Source organism: Rattus norvegicus, chromosome 3, assembly GCF_021556685.1.
Source record: "Rattus norvegicus strain SHRSP/BbbUtx chromosome 3, alternate assembly SHRSP_T2T, whole genome shotgun sequence".
Lineage (NCBI taxonomy): Eukaryota > Metazoa > Chordata > Mammalia > Rodentia > Muridae > Rattus > Rattus norvegicus.
Window position 1 is genome coordinate 70,554,630 of NC_141536.1, and position 21,847 is coordinate 70,576,476.

The 21,847-nt window shown below is 36.1% G+C and overlaps 2 protein-coding genes and 1 pseudogene across 2 annotated transcripts; all 3 read right to left on the minus strand.

Moving 5' to 3' along the window:
- Window positions 1–942, minus strand: Or8k16b (olfactory receptor family 8 subfamily K member 16B). Its single transcript, NM_001000933.1, has one exon. The coding sequence runs from the start codon at window positions 940–942 to the stop codon at window positions 1–3; it is 942 nt and encodes a 313-aa protein (NP_001000933.1).
- Window positions 943–12,027: 11,085 nt separating this feature from the next.
- On the minus strand, window positions 12,028–12,966 carry Or8k22 (olfactory receptor family 8 subfamily K member 22). The gene has a single exon (NM_001000932.1). The coding sequence runs from the start codon at window positions 12,964–12,966 to the stop codon at window positions 12,028–12,030; it is 939 nt and encodes a 312-aa protein (NP_001000932.1).
- On the minus strand, window positions 20,920–21,847 carry Or8k53b-ps1 (olfactory receptor family 8 subfamily K member 53B, pseudogene 1; annotated as a pseudogene).

The following is a 21,847-nucleotide window of genomic DNA, read 5'->3' on the forward strand; positions in this document are numbered from 1 at the left end:
TTAAGTTTTAATTTTAAATTGATTCTTTAATACCCTGTAGAAGGCATTTTTAACCTCTTTATTCCTTAAACTGTATATCAAGGGGTTAAGCATGGGGATCACTAAAGTATAAAACACAGAGGCTATTTTATCATTCTCTAAAGAGTGAGTGGATTTAGGTTGCAAATACATAAAGAATAGAGTACCATAGAACACCACAACCACTGTCAGATGAGACCCACATGTAGAGAAAGCTTTTCTCCTGCCTTCTGCAGAATGCATTCGACATATGGCCAACAGAATCAGAATATATGATCCAAGGACTACCAGAAGAGAGGAGATCAAATTCAATGCTGAAAATAATATGATCAGCAACTGCATTTCTTCAGCATTTGAACACAACATAGGTAACAAGAAAACATCATCACAGTAGAAATGGCTGATGATGTTAGAACCACAGAAAGATAATGTGAAAATCTTACTGGTAAACAGGAGAGCTTGGAAGGTGCTGTAGAGGTATGGAATGCCCACGAGCATGTGGCAACGTCTCTGAGACATGATCACACCGTAGAGCAGAGGGTTACATATGGCCACATAGCGGTCATAGGCCATTGCAGACAAGATAAAAAATTCACTGATAATGAACAAAAGGAAGAATGACAACTGTGTAGCACATGCGTAGAAAGAAATGTTTTTTTCATTCATAACAAAATCCACCAGCATCTTGGGACAGATGACAGTGGAATTCCCAAGGTCAATAAAGGCCAGGTGCCTGATGAAAAAGTACATAGGGGTTTGCAGGCGAGAGTCCAGCTTGGTCAAAATGATCATGCCCAGGTTGCCCATGACTGTGACTGCATAGATGATGAAGAAGATCCCAAACAAAGGAAGCTGAAGCTCAGTGCTCTGTGTGACTCCCATCAAGATGAACCCGGGCAGTGATGTTGTATTCTTTTGCTCCATGTCATCCAATTATATCCTTCAAAAGAAGGAAACCACTGTTTTCAACTTCTATTAAGTTATATTTGTAGGATGAACAAATATTTTTTTAAAACAAATGATCACAAATAATATGTGCACGTGATTTTTAAATGACTATATAAAGTATTCTTTTGTAGAAATGATCTCTTCTAGAAGATATATAATGAAAGTATTTATCATCATTTTGTACTTATAACACATATACTATTATGACATGCATTGGTGAGTGGGACTGTACTATGATCAGGAATTTAATAACATTGAATTGAATAGAGAACACAAGTCACTCTACAGTAATTTCTAATCTGGTAAAAAGAGAACTTCTCAAAGCACTCAGCCTAATATATGGCATTGTGCTTGATATTGTATGACACTATATATATATATATATATATATATATATATATATATGTCAGTGTACATCACTGACATTTAGTTTTGATTGTTTTATTACAGTTAAAATACAAGTATTCAAGTTTCCTTTCAATAGAATGCTCACCTATTTTAAGCTACCAGATACAATGTTTAGGTACACTCTAGGTAAACTATTAATATTTAGCAATTTTCTTTGTATACTTTACCATAATTACTCTATAATACCATATATACGTGACATGAGTTAAAGCAGAGCTTATTTCTTAATGAAGAAACATGCAGGGTAGGCTTTTCAGCATGTGCAGCACAAATGTTAACCTCCTAACTGCTGTACATGCAGCATTGCAAAATACTCAATAAAAATGTTCAGTATATAAGAAGTTTTATAGAAATGTTCATTCTTTCATGAATGTATCCCTTTTTGTAAGAAATTTGTATCATATATATATATATTGTTTGACTTATTTGTGTTGTAAATTTATACCTTCTCAATTAATTGAGTAATTTTAAATATGAAAATATATTTTGTTATCCAGGACTCATACCAGAACCTATGTTTCATTTTATGCAATACAAATACAATATGCCATCCTGTTTTGTTTCTGAAAATAATTCTTATTATATTAATGTGTGAGATCACTAATGAATTATTGATATATCTCTCACTCCTCTTCACTTGAAACTCTAATAAATAAAATGGATTAAGGAAATCTGTTCAAATGATAAATGGTAATATCTTGAGACAACTTTACAACTGTAAGAAACACAGGTGAATGCCCTATTTTTGTCCTGCATCTCTAGGAATCACAGAGTGCCAGCAGTCAGAGGCCAAGCACAATAAGAAAGCACTTGTACACTGGTGTCTGTCTGTATCAAATACATGAAAGCACATACCTCTGAGAAGGGATTAAATTCTAATATTCTGTATCACTTCTACTTTCTCTTTAAGGTAGCAAGTATTTATTGCTTTCTTTGCTCTTTCTGATGTTCCCAGGGGAAGTATCAAACATTTTGTTCAAATGATCACATCTAGATCATCTTAGAAATTTAAGACTTTGTTGTGTCTTCTAATTGTCTGGGACACTCTATGTATTCCCCAAAGGGAAATTATAAAGATAACCATCAAAAAGAAACTAACAACCTGAGATTTCCACAGAGACCTAAATAACTTTAATAATTTATTTATTCATTTAAAGAGCATTAGTTATTAGAGTTATCATGATAACTAGTTTGACACGGGCTTTACCACTGAACAAATGCAAGACTATCAAAATCCTGATAGAATTGTATATCCATTATTGAAGTCACATAAGGTATTTTCTTCTATAGGCAAAACATTTGACTAACCCATCAAGCCACATTTGTGAGTTAGCTATTCCAATGCCTGAAAATAGCTATGGTCTTCTGCTGTCACCTGAGTTTTGGATTTAGCCATTCAGATTGCTCTGAGGTGGAATTTCAGGGTCATTTTGATTTACATTTCCCACATGACTGAGGATGTTGAACATTTCCTTTGGTGCTTCTACTCCATTCAAGATTCCTCAGTTGAAAATGTTTTGTTTAGCTCTGTACCCCATTTTCAATAGGGCAATTTGTTTCTGCGGAATCAAACTTCTTGAATTCTTTGTATATTTGGATATTAGCCCTATATTGGATGTAGGGTTGGTAAAGATCTTTTCCCAATCTGTAGGTTGCCTTTTTGTCCTGATGACAGTATCCTTTGCCTTACAGAAGCTTTGCAATTTTATGAGGTCCCATTTGTCGATTGTTGATATTAGAGCATAAGCCATTTGTGTTTTGTTCAGGAAAATTTCCCCTCTGGCCATGTGTTCAAACGTTTTTCTCTACTTTATCTTCTATTAGTTTCAGTGTATCTGGTTTTATGTGGAAGTCCTTGATTCACTTGGACTTGAGCTTGTATAGGTTAATAAGAATGGATCAATATGCAGTTTTCTACATGCCTACTGCCACTTGAATTGAATATGCTGTTCTTTTTCGGCTGGATGTTTTTGGCTTCTTTGTCAAAGATCAGGTGACCATAGATGTGTTGGTTTAATTCTGTGTCATCAATTCTATCACATTGATCTACCTATCTGTCTCTGTACCAATACTGTGTAGTTTTCATCACTATTGCTCTGCAGTAGAGCTTGAGGTCAGGAATGGAGATTCCCCCCAGAAGTTCTCCTATTGTTGAGAATAGTTTTTGCTATCCTGGGTTTTTGTTATTTCAGATGAATTTGAGAATCGTTCTTTCTATCTCTGTGAAGAATTGATTGGAGTTTTAATAGGCATTCATTGGATTGAATCTGTAGATTGCTTTTGGTTGAATGGCCATTTTTACCATGTTAATCTTTCAGATCTATGCGCATGGGAGAGCTTTCCATCTTCTGAGGTCTTCTTCAATTTCTTTCTTCAGGGATTTGAAGTTCATGTTGCACATATCTTTCACTTGCTTGGTTAGAGTCACATGAAGATATTTTGTATGATTTGTGACTATTGTGAAGGGTGTCATCTTTCTAATTGCTTTTTAAAAATTTTTTTTATTATATATTTCTTTACTTACATTTCAAAGGTTATTCCCCTTTCTGGTTTCCTGTCCATAAGCCCCCATTCCCTCCCCTCACCCTCCCCCATATGGGTATTCTCCATATACATCCCCCTTATTGCCCTCCCCCATATTACCCTGCACTGGGGTCCAACCTTGGCAAGACCAAGGGCTTTCCCTTCCACTGGTGCCCCAACAAGGCTATTCTCTGCTACATATGCAGTTGGAACCCTGGGTCAGTCCATGTATAGTCTTTCAGTACTCGTTTTGTCCCTGGAATCTCTGGTTTGTTTCTAATGGGGTTTCAAGTTCCTTCAACTCTTTCAACCAAATTTCTTTTTCAACCTGTTTATCTTTTGACTAGAGGAAGGCTACTAATTTGTTTGAGCTAATTTTTTATCCAGCCACTTTGCTGAAGTTTTTTATCAGCTGTGTGAGTTCTCTGGTGGAATTTTTGGTGTTGCTTTTGTATACTGTCATATCATTTGCAAATAGTGATATCTTGACTTCTTCCTTTCCAATTTGTATCCATTTTACCTCCTTTTTTCATCTAATGGCTCTAAGTAAAACTTATAGTACTATATTGAACTGATAGGGAGAGAGCAGGCATCCTTGTCCAGTTCCTGATTTCAGTGGGATTGCTTCAAGTTGTTATTTAGTTTGATTTTGTCTATTGCTTTTCTGTATATTGCTTTTATTATGTTTAGGTCTTGAATTCCTGATTTTTTAATATGAAGGGGTGTTATATTTTGTCAAATGCTTTCTCAGCATCTAATAAGTTGAAAATGTGGTTTTACTTTGAGTTTATTTATATACTGGATCATATTGATAGATTCTCTTATATTGAACCATCCTTGCTTTCCTACTTGATCATGGTGAATGATCATTTGATGTGTTCTATTCTGTTTGCAAGAATTTCAGTAAGTATTTTTCCATCAGTATTCATAAGGGAAATTGGTCTGAAGTTCTTTTTGTTCATTGGGTCTTTGTGTTACCCCCATGTGAGTAATGGGACTGCCTACCCATCTCAAAAATATTAACCTGGAATTGCTCCTGTCTAAAGGAAAAGCAGGGACTAAGCATAGAGCAGGTACTGAAGGAAAGACCATCCAGAGACTACCCCACTTAGACATCCATTATATATGCAGACACAAACCCCAGATGCTAATGCTGATGCCAAGAAGTACTTGATGACAGGAGCCTGATATAGCTGTCCTTTGAGGGGTTCTGTCTGAGCCTGACCAATACTAATGCAGATATTGGCAGGCAAACATTGGCATGACAACTGGGAACCCCATGAGTGAGTTAGGGGAAAAACGAATGGAGCCAAAGTGGTTTGCAAACCCATAGGATGAACAACAATATCAACCATGCAGACCCATCTCCCAGAACTCCCAAAGACTAAATTACCAACCAAAGAGTGCACATGGAGGAACCCATCGCTCCAACTGCATATTCAGCAGAGGATTTCCATCAATGGGAGCGGAGACCTTGGTCCTCTCTAGGTTCGATGCCCCAGCATAAGAGAATGCTAGGGTCATGAGGCAGGAGTTGGTTGGTGGGTGGGTGGGGGAGCACCACCACTGAAGCAGGGGTGAGGCTTTGGGGAGAGGAAATGGGAAAGGGGAATAACATTTGAAATGTAAGTGAATAAAATAATTAATAGAAAAAGAAATGGTCAATATCCTTAGTCATCAGGGAAATGCAAATCAAAATGATCCTGAGATTCTACCTTACACCAATCAAAATGGCTAAGGTCCAAAACTCAGGTGACAGCACATGTTGGTAAGGATGGTCCTCTATTGCTGGTAGGATTGCAAGCTCATTCCATCAGTCTGTAGGTTCCTCAGAAAATTGGAAATAGTTCTGCTTGAGGATCCAGCTATATCTCTCTTGGGCAAAAGATAACCAAAAGATGCTCCAATATTTAACAAGGACACATGCTGCCCTATGTTCATAGCTGCCTTATTTATAATATAGAGAAACTAGAAACAATCCAAATGTTAATTGTCAATAGAGCAATGGATACACAAAATATGATACATTTATACAGTGTAGTACTTCTCAGCTATTAAAAACAATGACTTCATGAATTTCATAGGCAAATGGATGGGACTAAGTATCATCCTGAGTGAGGTAACTCAGTCACAAAAAAAAAAAAAAACCACACATGATATGTATTCACTGATAAGTGGATATGAGGCAAAAACCTCAGAATACTCACGATACAACTCACAGACCATACAAAGCTCAAGAAGAAGAAAAACCTAAGTGTGGATGCTTCAGTCATACTTTTGTATGAATTTTGTAGGAACAAAATATTCAAGAGAGGTAGTGGGAGGAAGGGACCCAGATGGCAAGAAAATGGGGTGGGTAAAGGGGGGGGCAGGATCAGGTTTTGGAGGAGAGGGGGTAGGAAAAATCCAGAGGGTGAGGAAACTGAAGGGAAATGTGCACCAATTAGCCTCGGGAACCTGGGATTAGCCACTAGAAATTCCCAGATGCCAGGGAAGCATGAGGTTCCCAGGTCCCATCAGGGACATTAGTAGAAATACCAAACAGAGGAGATTGAAACTCAACATTTCTTTAAGTGCTTCTCGGCAAACTGAGATTCCTCTGATGTGAAATCTGTTTAGTTCTATACCCCATTTTTTTGATTGAGTTATATAGTTTTTAAGAGGTTAACTTCTTGAGTTCTTTATATGTTTTAGATATTAGCCCTCCATCGAAATGGAATTATGATATTTTTTTTTCAATCTGTAGGTTGCTGGTTCTTCCTGGTGACTTTGGTTTTTTTTTTTTTTTTTTTTTGCCTTAAAGAAGCTTTTCAGCTTCATGAGGTCCCATTTATCAATTCTTCAACTTACAACCTGAGCCACCAGTATTCTGTTTGTGAAAATTCTATGCTTGCCAATGAGTTTGAGCCCCTTTCCCACTTTCTCTTTTATTAGTTTCAGTGTATCTTGTTTTATGTGGAGGTTCTTGATTCACCTGAACTGAGTTTTGTTCAACAAATATGGATATATTTTGATTTTTTTTTTTACATACAGACTTGAAGTTCAACCAGCACCATTTATTAATGGTGCCTCCTTTGTTATTGTATATTTTTGGTTTTTTATCAAAGATCAAGTGTTCAAAAGTGCATGGGTTTTTCTGTGTCTTCAGTATTATTCCATTGATTATCCTGACTGTCTTTTCACCAAAAGTGTGGAGTTTTTACCACTATTTCTCTGTAGTACAGCTTGCGGTCAGGGATGGTGATTTCCCCAGGAGTTCTTTTATTTTTAATAATGGTTTTTGCTATCCTGGGTTTTATTAATTTTCCATATGAAGTTGAGAATTATTTTTCTATGTCTGTGCAGAATTGTGTTAGTATTTGGATGGGCACACCATTGAATCTGTTTTGCTTTTGGTAGGATGGCTATTTTTACTATGTTAATTCTACCAATCAATGAGCATGTAAGATTGCTCAATTTTTTGAAGTCTTCTTCGAATTTTTTCTTGAGAGATATGAATTAGACAGATATTTCACAATTTGCTTAGAGTTACATTAAGATATTTTATATTATTTATGACTACTGTAAAGAGTGTTGGTGACCTCTTTCTTAGTTTTCCATTTCCAGGGTTGCCTCCATTTGTGATTTCTTTCTTGTTTCTACTTCCATTTTTAGGTCTTGGACCACTTTTTTAATTATTCACCTGCTTGATTGTGCTTTCCTGTATTTGTTTAAGCGATTTATTTATTTCCTCTTTGAGGATTTCTACCTTTTTTTTTTCAGGATAGTTTTTTTCTATTTATTAACTTCCTCTTTACATGTTTGTCCAATAATTTTTTTCAGACTGAAAGAGGAATTCTACCTTTTTAACCAGTGTTCTGTTTTTTTCATTGACTTATTTATTTCCTTCTTAATAGACTTTATTATCTTCTTGAGATAGGATATTAGGTCATCATCCTGGTTTTCAGGTGTTTTGGGGGGTATCCAGGGCTTACTGTGTTGGGATAACAGGGTTCTGATTGTGTTAAAATATATTGGCTTCTATTGCTTATGGTTCTGCCCTTGCCTTGTCCCATCTTATTATCTCTGCTGTTAATTGACCTGATTGTCTCTGTCTGGAGACTGCTTGCTGTGTCTCTGGGATGTTGTAGGTATCCTCAGAGACTTGCAGCCCTGGCTGTAGCAGATCTCCTGTGAAGCCTTCAGGTTGTGACATCTTCAGAGGAATATGCATGCAGATGATCTGTTGCCCTGGCTGCAGCAGATCTCATGGGACTGTGGAGACTTCAGAGTGGCTCAGGCAGGAAGTGAAAATAAATCTTTTTATTACTAAAGAAAATTTTCTCCAGGTTTTGGGTCATATCCATTTTTTACAAACTGATCTCATCCTTTAACTTGCAAATATTTTCACAGGTTCAATAGTGATAGATTCCTAATACATAGCTATCATGTTGATTATTAGTAGAGACAAAGATCTATTTAGACTTTAAGGATGTGTTTGCTCCGCAGGGAGACAAATAACCCTATTAAAAAATGGGGTTCAGAGCTAAACAAAGAATTCACAGCTGAGGAATGCCGAATGGCTGAGAAACACCTAAAGAAATGTTCAACATCTTTAGTCATAAGGGAAATGCAAATCAAAACAACCCTGATATTTCACCTCACACCAGTGAGAATGGCTAAGATCAAAAACTCAGGTGACAGCAAATGCTGGTGAGGATGTGGAGAAAGAGGAACACTCCTCCATTATTGGTGGGATTGCAGACTGGTACAACCATTCTAGAAATCAGTCTGGAGGTTCCTCAGAAAATTGGACATTGAACTACCTGAGGACCCAGCTATATCACTCTTGGGCATATACCCAAAAGATGCCCCAACATATAACAAAGACACATGTTCCACTATGTTCATAGCAGCCTTATTTATAATAGTCAGAAGCTGGAAAGAACCCAAATCCCCTTCAACAGAGGAATGGATACAGAAAATGTGGTACATTTACACAATGGAATATTACTCAGCTATCAAAAACAATGACTTTATGAAATTCATAGGCAAATGGAGGGAACTGGAAAATATCATCCTGATTGAGGTAACCCAAGCACAAAAAAACACACATGGTATGCAGTCATTGATAAGTGGCTATTACCCCAAATGCTTGAATTGCCTTAGATGCACAGAACACATGAAACTCAAGACGGATGATCAAAATGTGAATGCTTCACTCCTTCTTTAAAAGGGGAAGAAAAATACCCTTGGCAGGGAATAGGGAGGCAAAGATTAAAACAGAGGCAGAAGGAACACCCATTCAGAGCCTGCCCCACATGTGGCCCATACATATACAGCCACCCAATTAGACAAGATGGATGAAGCAAACAAGTGCAGGCCGACAGGAACTGGATGTAGATCTCTCCTGAGAGATACAGCCAGAATACAGCAAATACATAGGTGAATGCCAGCAGCAAACCACTGAACTGAGAACGGGACCCCCGTTGAAGGAATCAGAGAAAGGACTGGAAGAGCTTGAAGGGGCTCGAGACGCCATATGAACAACAATGCCAACCAACCAGAGCTTCCAGGGACTAAGCCACTACCCAAAGGCTATACATGGACTGAATAGCCTAGTAAGAGCACCAGTGGAAGGGGAAGCCCTTGGTCCTGCTAAGACTGAATCCCCAGTTAACGTGATTATTGGGGGGAGGGCGGTAATGGGGGGAGGATGGGGAGGGGAACACCCATATAGAAGGGGAGGTGGAGGGGTTAGGTGGATGTTGGCCCGGAAACCGTAAAAGGGAATAACAATCGAAATGTAAATAAGAAATACTCAACTTAATAAAGAAAAAATAAAATAAAAATACTCAAGTTAATAAAGATAAAAAATAATCCTTTTTAATTTTTCTGTATGATATGATTGCATAACTTTTCTGTACTTTTATTTTTCCCCTTTCATTGCTATTAGATTTTTTCTAATATTCATATAAAATTTCATCTTTTTTTACACATGCAATAACTCTCCAGTATACTTCTCATCCAGATTCACTAATTTTCTATCTCTAGTTAAAAGTAACAGGCTTCTAAAAGGAAACAACAAAACTTAACAATAAAGAAATTGACAAAAATCAGCACACTCAAACAGGACAAGGCAAATGAACAGAAGGCAAACATCCTGAGAACAATCGTGCACAAGTGTCAAAGACCAACTTGTTCACACATTCCAGAGTCCCATTAAAACCACGAAATTGACAACAATAACATATTCATTGAGGACCTGATACAGAACCATCCATGTCCTGTGCATGTTGTTTTAGTCTACATTTCTATGAGCTTTGCTCTGTTGATTTAAAGGGCCTTCTTGTGATCTGCATTACTGCAGCTATTACACTCTTATTGGTGCCTCTTCTTTGTTGGATTGCCTTCATATACTTGAGGAAGTCTCTATCTCACTAGATTCCTATGTTACCCTCAAATGGCTCTTAATTTTAGCTCTCTTGCCTTGCATTCACTCTCTCACTATACCTGATCACCCCAATCAACTTCTCCTACCCAGAGTCTACCCATAAAACTGAATGTATTTCCCTATTTCCTTTTTTCATTATCAATAGTTTATAAAATTATAAACTGTGTTTCTTTGACACTTGACAAAATTCTTAGGATGTATATTTAGTATAATTATTGAGGAAAGATGATTGTTAATTTAAAATTTTAGTCAAATTAAAAATTTGTTTATGAGGAAGTTTGATACAGTGTTGACTTTAATTTTTCTATTATCATTGGACTAATTTTCTTTAATTAATAGCAAAATGAAACATTCTATGTGTATAGCATGAAGTCTATACATCTTGTCACAGGAACTCACATTGATTTCCAATCTGTTTTGAGTGATATTTTAACAATTAACAATTATAGGTAAGACCACAGCACAAGATAATTAAGGAGCTGGAATGCTCATTCACTTAATTATTAACTTAGACAATAACAATTAATTAAACACATCTCTATTTTACATTTAAAAAAGTTGTCAAATTGTTTCACTATACATTACATATGTAGTGTATGTATGAAATGTATTTTGCATGTATATCCTATCATTTTTTTCCATTTCAATATCATTAAAAATTATATGCTATTTCTTTGCTTGAAAAGAAACTGTGCACACTTGAGTAAAATAAATGAGATTTTTCCTTGGATAATAACAGTGTGTGAAGATGTTTACATAAATGTATTTTCTGTGTACATATTTAAATACTATATGTGAAATATCTATATGTTATGAGTTAGAAAGATAAATATGTGGAAAGCCCCATTTCTATAGTCTACATTTTGACAAGTAAAATAAGAATCCAAAGCTCTGTTCTTTCTATCTTCGTCATGAAACACACAATCACTTTGTAAATTAGTCAGACTTTCTTATTCTGATATAAATACAAACACATAATAACTTGTATTTTAACGAGAAAACTGAAGTCCCATTTCCTTTAAGACTAATTCATGTAGACATAGTCATGCCTTAAGGCAAAATAGTGACATTCATATCTTGGCAGTAACAACTCTTTCATTGAACTTAGGGCCAACTCAATTTGACAGAAATTGTGCCTGGTACTTTAATTATAGATCACTGCTTATAGCTAGTGAGATTATGAATCCTAGAGGAGAAACAATGGTTCTTCACTACTTTAAAAATAGTAATGGGGCCTAGGCATGGTAGTAAATATTAACTTCATCATTGGTGAGACAGAGGCAATTGAACCTCAGTGATTTCAAGACCACTCTGGTTTATGTGTAGAGTTCCAGGTCAGCCAGGGCCAGTTTCAATGATAACATAAGATAAAAAATAAAATAAAAATTGACATGTGTATAGGCAGGATCTCATTTTCATTTTAGTTTGCATTTCTCTGGCAAATGAAAAGTAAACCACTCCTTATATTTGGTCATTCCTCTATCAAACATGAAGTTTCTTTGAAAACTCAATATACTTCAATGAAAACACATTTTTTTATGTTTCACTGATTTATTTAGAACAATTAATGGTGGGTGCAAATTTTAAGACAATAGATGAATACACATTGGATTTATTTTTTGTTTTCTATTAAACTAGATACATACATAGAAAAAATTCCCATAATTTAAATTAAAAGGTGCATTTTGTGTATTAAATTAAGAAAAAATGTTGCCTAATACTTTCCACAACCTCTCTAGGGCATATTTTACATCTTTGTTCCTTAGACTATAGATCAAGGGATTCAACATGGGGATAATCAGAGTATAAAAGATGGAAGCCACCTTATCACTGTCAAAGGAGTGACTTGATTTGGGCTGAACATACATAAATATCAAAGTACCATAGAAGACGATAACCACTGTTAGGTGGGACCCACAAGTAGACAAAGCTTTCTGCCTACCTTCAGCTGAATTCATTCTAAAAATGGCTATAAGAATGAGTAGATAAGAAAAGAGGAGTACCACTAGAGATGAAACCAAATTAAAACCTGCTGAAATCAAAATTATAATTTCAATATCATGTGTATTAGAACAGAGCAATGATATTAAAGGGAGACTGTCACAGAAATGACTAATAATCTTGTAGCCACAAAAAGGCAAAGCAAAAATTTTTATGGTTATTAGAAGAGAAATGATAACACTATAGAAATAAGGAACTGCCACTAGCACCCAGCATACCCTATGTGACATGATGACAGTATAGAGCAGAGGCTTACAGATGGCCACATAGCGGTCATAGGACATTGCAGACAGAATAAAGAGCTCACAAATGATGAACACAAGAAAAAAAGTTAGTTGTGTTGCACAAAGATGATTAGTGATTGTATTTTGATTGACAATAAAATTTACTAGCATTTTGGGTCCTATAGCTGTAGAATAACCAAGATCAGTGATAGCCAAATGTCTGAGAAAGAAGTACATGGGTGTTTGCAGTCGGGAGTCCACCATTGTAAGGATGATCAGGCCCATGTTGCCCATCAGTGAGATCAGATAGATGATGAGAAACAGTCCAAACAATGGAGCCTGAAGCTCAGGCCGGTCAGTGATGCCCATCAGGATGAATTCAGTCACCACTGTGAAGTTGCGTTTCTCCATCTGGGCTTATAGTAAACTGTTCTGGATTGATACATCAGCCTACCCAATAACTTTTCTGGATTATCACCTGGGAGAATTTGTAGCATGCAAAACAAATATAAATTAGATAAATCTAAACTTCCAAATTATGATATTTGGAATAAATAACATATGTGAATATCTTTATTTAAAAATTGTTTAATTAGAATTTAAGAAAGAAAGAGAGAGATTAGAATTTCTCAGTTTAGTTTTATTTTCATAATTCTAACGCATAATAATATTATTTTTGTCAAAAGAGATACAAGGTTAGAAATGGAAAATTATATTTTAAAGTAGAATCATTATCATGAAATTTTTATTTTTGCATATAAGTATTATTATATAGTTTAAATATTTTGAGTTATTTTTATGTAGCTATTTTTAATTTTATTGTGGGGTTTTATGATTTATTTTAATCAATATGACGAAATATTTACTTTAATGTTGTAAAATTTAAACCTCAAATTACAGAGACTATCATTAATAGAAACCATCATTAAAAGCAGAGCACCATGAGCACTTTATTCCAAGAAGTCTTGTAACCTAGATACAATGAAAAAATATTGGACAGTGTCTGAATAAGGAAAGAAAGCAGTGGCTAGAGCAATAGTTCAGTCATTAAAATTAATTGCTGCTCTTCCAGAGGACTGAGGTATCACTCGCAGCACCCATATGACAACTTGCTTAACTAATGATGTAGTATTTCTCATGTCCTCTTTTTGCTTCTGAGGTCACCAAGCACGCCCTTGGTGCAACTGATACAATCAGCCATTATATAGTGCATTAATAAAGTAATTAATTTTTAAAATAAGAAAACATATAAGATCAGATTAAACATCTGAATTGATATTAAAAGCCTTAATGTGTAAATCCATATCTACTATATTTTGTTTTTAATAATGTTTTGACTATAACATATATAATAATTACAATATATGTATATATAGTATATAATGTCTATACATCAATATTATCAGTGCTATCTCTTAGCTTATAATTCTAACAAAGTTTATTTTGGCAAAAAGTGCTGGCTCCTAAAGAACATAATTCTTATGCATATATAACTAACCTGTCCTTGAAGGATTTTTGAGAGGAAGAAGGCATATGCTACCTACAAAGTAGTCTCCTATTTTCAAGACATAGTGAATAGTAACATTGCCTTAAGAGACAAAACAAGCAATGCACAGGAAATAATAATTGTTAAATAAAATTGTAGGAAAAGGTTCTAAGTGAACTGTGAGAAAAGTAAAAGCATACACCTCATTGCATTAAACTTACAGCTCATTAATTACAACTTGAAACTAAATTGATTAATTATTGCTTATAATATTGGGACTCTTTATCTCTTACCAGTCTCCACACATATGTCTTTCTCCTGTGAGAAATATAGAAAAATAGATCTAATTAAATTATGTGATAGCTACAGTAAATATCATAAAGACCACATTAATCCTATATATTGTTTTTACACTCATTAATATAAAGTGTACTGTGTCTTCAATAACAATTTCAATAAAATATATATGACCTATATGTGATAATAAAAAGTATTTCTTTAAAATTCTATGAAAAAATAATTTTATCGTAATGCCTTTTTACTTGTTATGGTTTCTAAAGTTATGCTTGGCGTTCGTCAGATTTCATGAGGATAGAAGAGTATTTTGGGTCCTGCATCACTGATATAAGTGTGAGTAGTACTTTGGTATATTTATTTTACTAATCATGTTTTTTGATGGAACATGTGAATTTTCATTTTACTTTTAAATATACACTGGAAGAAGTGCATCTGAACCTCTACTTAAACAATAATTAAAGTTTGAAGGGTTTTTCAGAAAATAAAAGTAATCAATTGTCTAAATATTTGGAATTTCAGGAGCTTTGAATCTTTGCATTTAAAATTACTAACCGAGTCAGGTGTGCTTCTTTTTTTCTGTTAGAGGTAAAATCTTATATAAAACCCAATATTGAAAATAATACCATTGTGACTTTTAGAAGATTATTATGGGCATGAAACCTCTTAACACACACCATAACATCAAATTACAAACAGAGGGAGCTATTTGTATGCAGACATCACAAAACAATAGCCATGTGCACATCATTGAAAGAATCGTGAATGTATCCAACTTAAGATCTCATAGAAATATTTCATTTCTTACCTACAATGACATCTACGAAGTTTCTGTCTGGCTCTAGCATGTCATCCTTATACAGCATAAAGCAATTCATGAAATTATCTATTTTTATCTTTGGAGACTTGATATTTATTAAGGAAATGGCATGTAATTAGTTACTTGTCCCTACAGTATTTGAGAGTTTGACAGTGCTAAGATTTTGCTCAGTAATTGCCTGTTAGGAACATTAATTACAGGTGAATCATTTAAGAATCTTCAAAACATAGAATTCAAACTAACTTTCCCCTTGTGCCTTTTTATTTCTCAGAGTCTGTCTCTATGTCAAATATTTGTGTGTGTGTTATGTGGAGACTAAGAAATTCCTGAGAACACTGGGAAATTATTAGTAGGTCTGGCTTTATACTACAGGCCTAATAACCTTGATGGCCACTGTTTAATGACAGAGGTTCCACTGTAATCATATATATATATATATATATATATATATAATATATATATGTGTGTGTGTATGTGTGTGTACACATATCACATATATATTTCATATATAAATATATATAAATATACACATAAAAGTTATATTACATAAAATATATAATATATTCCATATTTAATCATTCATATGCAAATATTTATATACATTATTTATTATAAATATATTATCGATTATATGTGTATGAGTGGATTTACTTTTTGAAATTAAAATATAATTAATTTTCCCTTCTTTTTCCTCCATCCATTTTTCCTGTGAACTCCTCTTTTGTTCTCTTTCAAATTCATAAAACTTAAAACTGTTTGTAAAAGTACACACACACACACACACACACACACACACACACAGATAGAGAAATACCCCACACAAGCACACACACAGATCTATCCCTAAATATGTAAATGTGTAAATTTATGTGTGTATATGTGTGTAAATACAACCTGCTTAGCCCACATTATGTTGCTTGTATAGGGAGAATTAAAGACTGACTACTGGTTACTGGGTAACCAGTTTGAGAGGTCATTGTGTGAAAGGTCGTTTGTGTGAGGACCATCTCCCATTATCAGAATTCCTTAGTTGCCTGTAATTCCATGATTATAGTTGAGGACCCAAGACCTCTCTCCATGCCTATATGTTCTTTGCAGGCCCCCTCCAATACAACCTTGAAAGGACTAATATGGTTTTTTAAATTTTTATTCATTTATTTTTACACTCCAGATTTTATTCCCCTCCAGGTCCACCCCCACCCCCTGACAGTTCTACAACCCATACCTCTTCCCTGTCCCCACCACTCCTGTGTCTCCACAAGGATGTCCCCACCACACCCATCCCACCAGACCTCTATATTTCCTGGGGCCTCAAGTATTTTGAGGGCACAGTGCATCTACTCTGACTGAACCCAGACCCTGAGTCCTCTGCTGTATATGTGTTGGAGGCCTCATCCCAGCTGCTGTATGCAGCCTGGTTGGTAATCCAGTGTCTGAGAGAACTCGGGGGTCCAGGGTCCAAGTTAATTAAGACTGCTAGTCTTCCTACAGGGTCGCCCTCCTCCACAGCTTCTGCCACCTTTTCCCTAATTTAATCAGAGTGTTCAGAAGCTTCTGTTCATTGGTGCACATCTAACTCAGCTGCTTATTGGGTCTTTTGGAGGACAGTTTGATAGTTCCCTTTTTGTGAATGTCCCATAACCTCAGTAATAATGTCCAGTCTTGGGGCTTCCCCTTGATCTAGATCACACTTTGGCCCTAACATTAGACCTTCTTTTCCTCAAGCTCTTCTTCATTTCCATTTCTGCATTTCTTTCAGACAGGAAGAATTATGGGTCAGAGCTTTGACTGTGGGTCTGCAACCGCATCCCTCAGTTGACGCTCTGACATTTTGCTGGAGGTGAGTTCAATAAGTTTCCTCTTACCACTGTAGGACATTTCACTTTGGGTTTTCCTCTTTGAGTCCTGAGAGTCTCTCATTTCTCAGGTCTCTGATACATTCTAGAGGGTCCTGGCAACCTTCTTCCTCCTGAGGTCACCTGTTTCCATTCTTTCTGCTGGCCCTCATGTCTTCAGTCTTTTTCCCGCACCCAATACCAGATCATGTTCCGCTCTCCCCTGTCCCCCTTTCCCTCCCACTTTGTGGTTGCATGTTTTGACTAATGTCCACTTATTAGTGAGAACAAACCATGAATGTCCTTTTGGGTCTGAGCTACCTCATTCAGGATGATAATTTCTAGTTCCATCCATTTACCTGCAAAACTCAGGATGTCTTCATTTTTAATATCTGAATAGTGTTCCATTATATAAGTAAACCACTTTTCTGTATCCATTTTTCTGTTGTGTGAGATCTGGGTTGTTTCTAGCTTCTGGCTATCACACATGAGGCCACTATGAACATAATGGAACAATATGCCCCTGTGGCATGGTGGGAGCATCTTTTGGGTATATTCCCAAAGTGGTATTTCTGGGTCCTCCAGCAACGGGGGAGTGTTCGTCTTTCTCCACATCCTTGCCAACATATGCTGTCACCTGAGATTTTCATCTTAGCCATACTGACTGCTGTAAGGTAGACTCTCATAGACTTGCATTTCTCTGATCACCAAGGACTTTGAAGATTCCTTTAGGTGCTTCTCTGCCATTCAAATTTCCTCTGTTGTGAATTCTCTGTTTAGTTCTGTATCCCAGTTTTGATTGGGATATTTTGTTTTCTGGTGGTTAGCTTCTTGAGTTCTTTATATATCTTGGATATTAGCCCTCTATCAGATGTGGAGATAGGGAAGATTTTTTTCTAATTTTTAAGTTGCTAATTTGTCTTATTGACCATGTCCTTTGCCTTATAGAAGCTTTCCAGTGTCATAAGATTTCATTTATCAATTATTGATCTTAGAACATGAGCTATTGGAGTTCTGTTTAGGAAATTACCTCCTGTGGCAATGAGTTCAAGTCTCTTTACCACTTTCTCTTCTATTAGTTTCAGTGCATCACATATTTTTTTATTATTATTACTCTGTAGTAGAGCTTGAGGTCAGGGATGGTGATTCCTCCAGCCGTTCTTTTATTGTTAACAATTGTTTTCGCTATTCTGTGCATTTTGCCTTTCCAGATAAATATGAGAATTGCTCTTTTTATGTATTTTAAGAATTTTGTTGAGGTTTTGATAAAGATTGCATTGTATCTGTAGATTGTCTTTGGTAGGATGGCATATTTATAATGTTAATTCTGCCAATCCATGATCATGGGAAATCTCTCTATTTTCTGAGAGTGACATTCATATGATGTCTTACTAGAATCATATTTCACACTAACTTTAAGAACAATCAAAATCTGTGGTATAGATCTAAAAAGGGAAATCACAACAAAGGAATCACAAATGGCTTAGAAACAGAGAAATGTTCAAAGTCTTTAGTCATTAGCAAATGCAAAACAAAGTAAGCATAGTGGAACTTTACACACATCCGAGAGCAAAATTCAGGCAACAGCACATGTTGGCAAGAATGTGAAGAACAAGGAACAATCCTCCATTACTGTTTCGATTGCAAACTGATACAACCACTCTGGAAATCAATCTGGACGTTCCTCAGAGAATTGGAAATATATCTACCTAAAGACCCACCTATGCCAAGAGTGCTTGGGCATATACCTGAAAATGCCTGACAATGCCATAGGGGTACATGCTCTGCTATGTTCATAGCAGACTTATTTGTGAAAGCCAGAATCTGAAAACAACCAAGATTTCCCACAACAGAAGAACGGAAACAGAAAACGTGTTTCATTTACGCTCAGCTATAAAGAACAAGGACATCTTGAGTTTTGCAGGCAAATGGATGGAACTAGGAAATATCATCATGAGTAAAGTAACTCAGACCCAAAAGGACATGCATGGTTAATACTCACTCATCAGTGGATATTAGCAGAAAAAAGGACAGAATACACAGAATATAATCTACGGAATTCAAGAAGGCTAAGAAGCAGAAGGGCCCAAGTGAGGATATCTCAATCACTCTTGGGAGGGAGAAGAAATCAGTCACAAGAGGGGGAAGGGAGAAAGGGACTTGTGTGGGAAAAGACACGGAAAAGAAGAGGGGAACATGATCAGGTATTGGGGTGGGGGAGTGCTGAAGTCCTGAGGGCCAGCAGAAAGAATCAATACAGGCAAACTTTAGGAGGTATGAGGAGGGGGGACCTTCTAGAATGTACCAGAGACCTGGAAGGTGAGACAATCACAGCACTTAGAGGGTGGGACATTAGATGAAATGCCCTACAGTGGGGAGAGACAACTTGTAGAGTCTACCTCCAGTACAAAGAGGGGATCAAGAGGAAGGAAGAAGTTGCTATCCTACAGTCAAAAACTCTGTACCAGAATTGTTTCTGTCTGAAACAACTGCAGGGACAAAAATGGAGAAGGACCTGAGGAAAAGGCAGTCCAATGACAGGTCCAAAGTGGGATCCAGCTCAGGAGAAGACCCCAAGTTCTGACACTATTAATGAGGCTATGGCGTGCTTACAAACAGGAGCCTTTCATGACTGCCCTCTGAAAGGCCCAACAAGCAGTTGAGTCACATGCAGATATTTACACCCACCAATAGGTAGAAGATGGTGAGCCCTGTGGTTGAATTAGGAAAAAGCTGGAAGAAGCTGAAAAGGGAGGGCAACCATATAGGAAGACCTGCAATCTCAACTAATGTGGACCCCTTGGATCTCTCAAACACTGAACTACCAACCAGGAAGCGTACACAAGCTGATATGAAGCCCCCAACACATACATAGCAGAGGATTGCCTGGTTTGGACTTAGACAGAGAAGATGCACCTAACTCTCTACAGACTTTTAGCCTCAGGAAGTGGGAAGATCTGGTGGGGTGGGGGTGGGATGGTTACATCCTCTTGGAGATGGGGCAAAGGAGGTAGTGTAGGATGTGGAACAGTGGGGGTGTGTGGACCAGGTGGGGGCTAAAATCAGAACTGTAAAAAAGATTAAAAATAATAAATAAATAAATAAATAGGAAAGGTATTCAACAATTTTTATGTCCTTTCTAGTGGATATTTTACATCTTCATTTTTCAAGTTATAGATCAAAGTATTCAATATGGGATGATAGAGTATAAAGGAGAGAATCTACTTTATCATTGCATGCAAATAACTAGACTGTGGATACAGAGACATTATATCAAACTCACATAGAATACAGTAAATACTGTGAGGAAGGATCTACTTGTTGAAATTTTTAGATTGCACATTTAAGTAAGGAACAATTTTTTTGTCCTATTTTTTCCTGTCTAAATATCAAGGATAGAAATAATTATCCTGGCTGCTGTTGTCTCAGGGATCTTTTCATCATCTAAGATTTCAATCAGAATTTTATATGATATCATGCAATAATGTACATATACTTTTATATTTTATAATATAAAGAATTAGGGGATTAGAGATGAGAGCAAACTGAAAGGATCAAATTTTTAGCTAAAATTAGTTTATTGGAAAGGAACAAGGAACATGCTCTCTGGCACGATATGTAGAAATGGAATCCAAACAAAACTTCACATTAAAACATACAGATACATAAAGAGGGGATATATCATATGAAAATGATTAAGTTGAACTCAAAATTGATCAATGTTTTTCTTTATATCTGTACTTAGCATGTGACCATCCTACAAGATAATATTACCCATCTAAAGTAATACTAGCTATGATAGATAGATAGATAGATAGATAGAGATAGATAGATAGAGATAGATAGATAGATAGATAGATAGATAGATAGATGCTATCGTGTATTTTCTTTTTACTCTATCTTACAAATTTAAAATTTAAGTAGAATATTCACAAACAGTTTCCATTTTCTATGCAAGGCCTGCTTCACCTCTTTGTTTCTCAAACTGTAGATCATGGGATTCAGCATGGGGATAACCAGTGTATAGAACAAAGAAGTGATTTGGCCAGTCTCAAAAGAGTGAGTGGATTTTGGTTGTGCATACATGAAAAATAGAGTACCGTAGAATATAACTATCACTGTCAGATGAGAGCCACAGGTTGAGAAGGCCTTGTGCCTGCCCTCTGAAGAGTTAATCTTGATAATGGACACAAGGATCAAGATGTAAGACATGGAGACTACTAGAAGAGAAGAAATTAAATTAAAAGTTGCAAAGATTAAAATTATCAGCTTAATTTCATGTGTGTCTGAGCACAGCATCAATATCAATGGCAGACTGTCACAGTAGAAATGCCTGATGACATTATGGCCACAAAATGATGAAGTGAAAATCTTGATAATGGTCAATAAAGTTATACACATACTATAGAGATAAGGGATTGCCACTATAACTTGGCATAACCTTTGTGACATAATGATTGTGTACAGTAGTGGATGGCAGATGGCTACATAGCGGTCATAGGCCATAGCTGACAGAATGAAAACTTCAGTGGTGATAAACACACTGAAGAAGGTCAGTTGGACTGAGCACCAATTATAGGAAATTGTAGGTTGATCAGCAACAAAGTTTATTAACATTTTAGGCCCCACAGCAGATGAATAACCAAGGTCAGTGAAAGAGAGCTGTCTGAGGAAGAAGTACATAGGTGTCTGAAGCCTAGAGTCTATTTTGGTGAGGATGATCAAGCCCAAATTACCTACTACAGTGATGATGTATATAATGAGGAAAAGTCCAAATAAAGCGGCCTGCAGCTCAGGAAGATCTGTGATTCCAGTTAGAATGAAATACTTCAGTACTGTAAGATTGTATGTATCCAT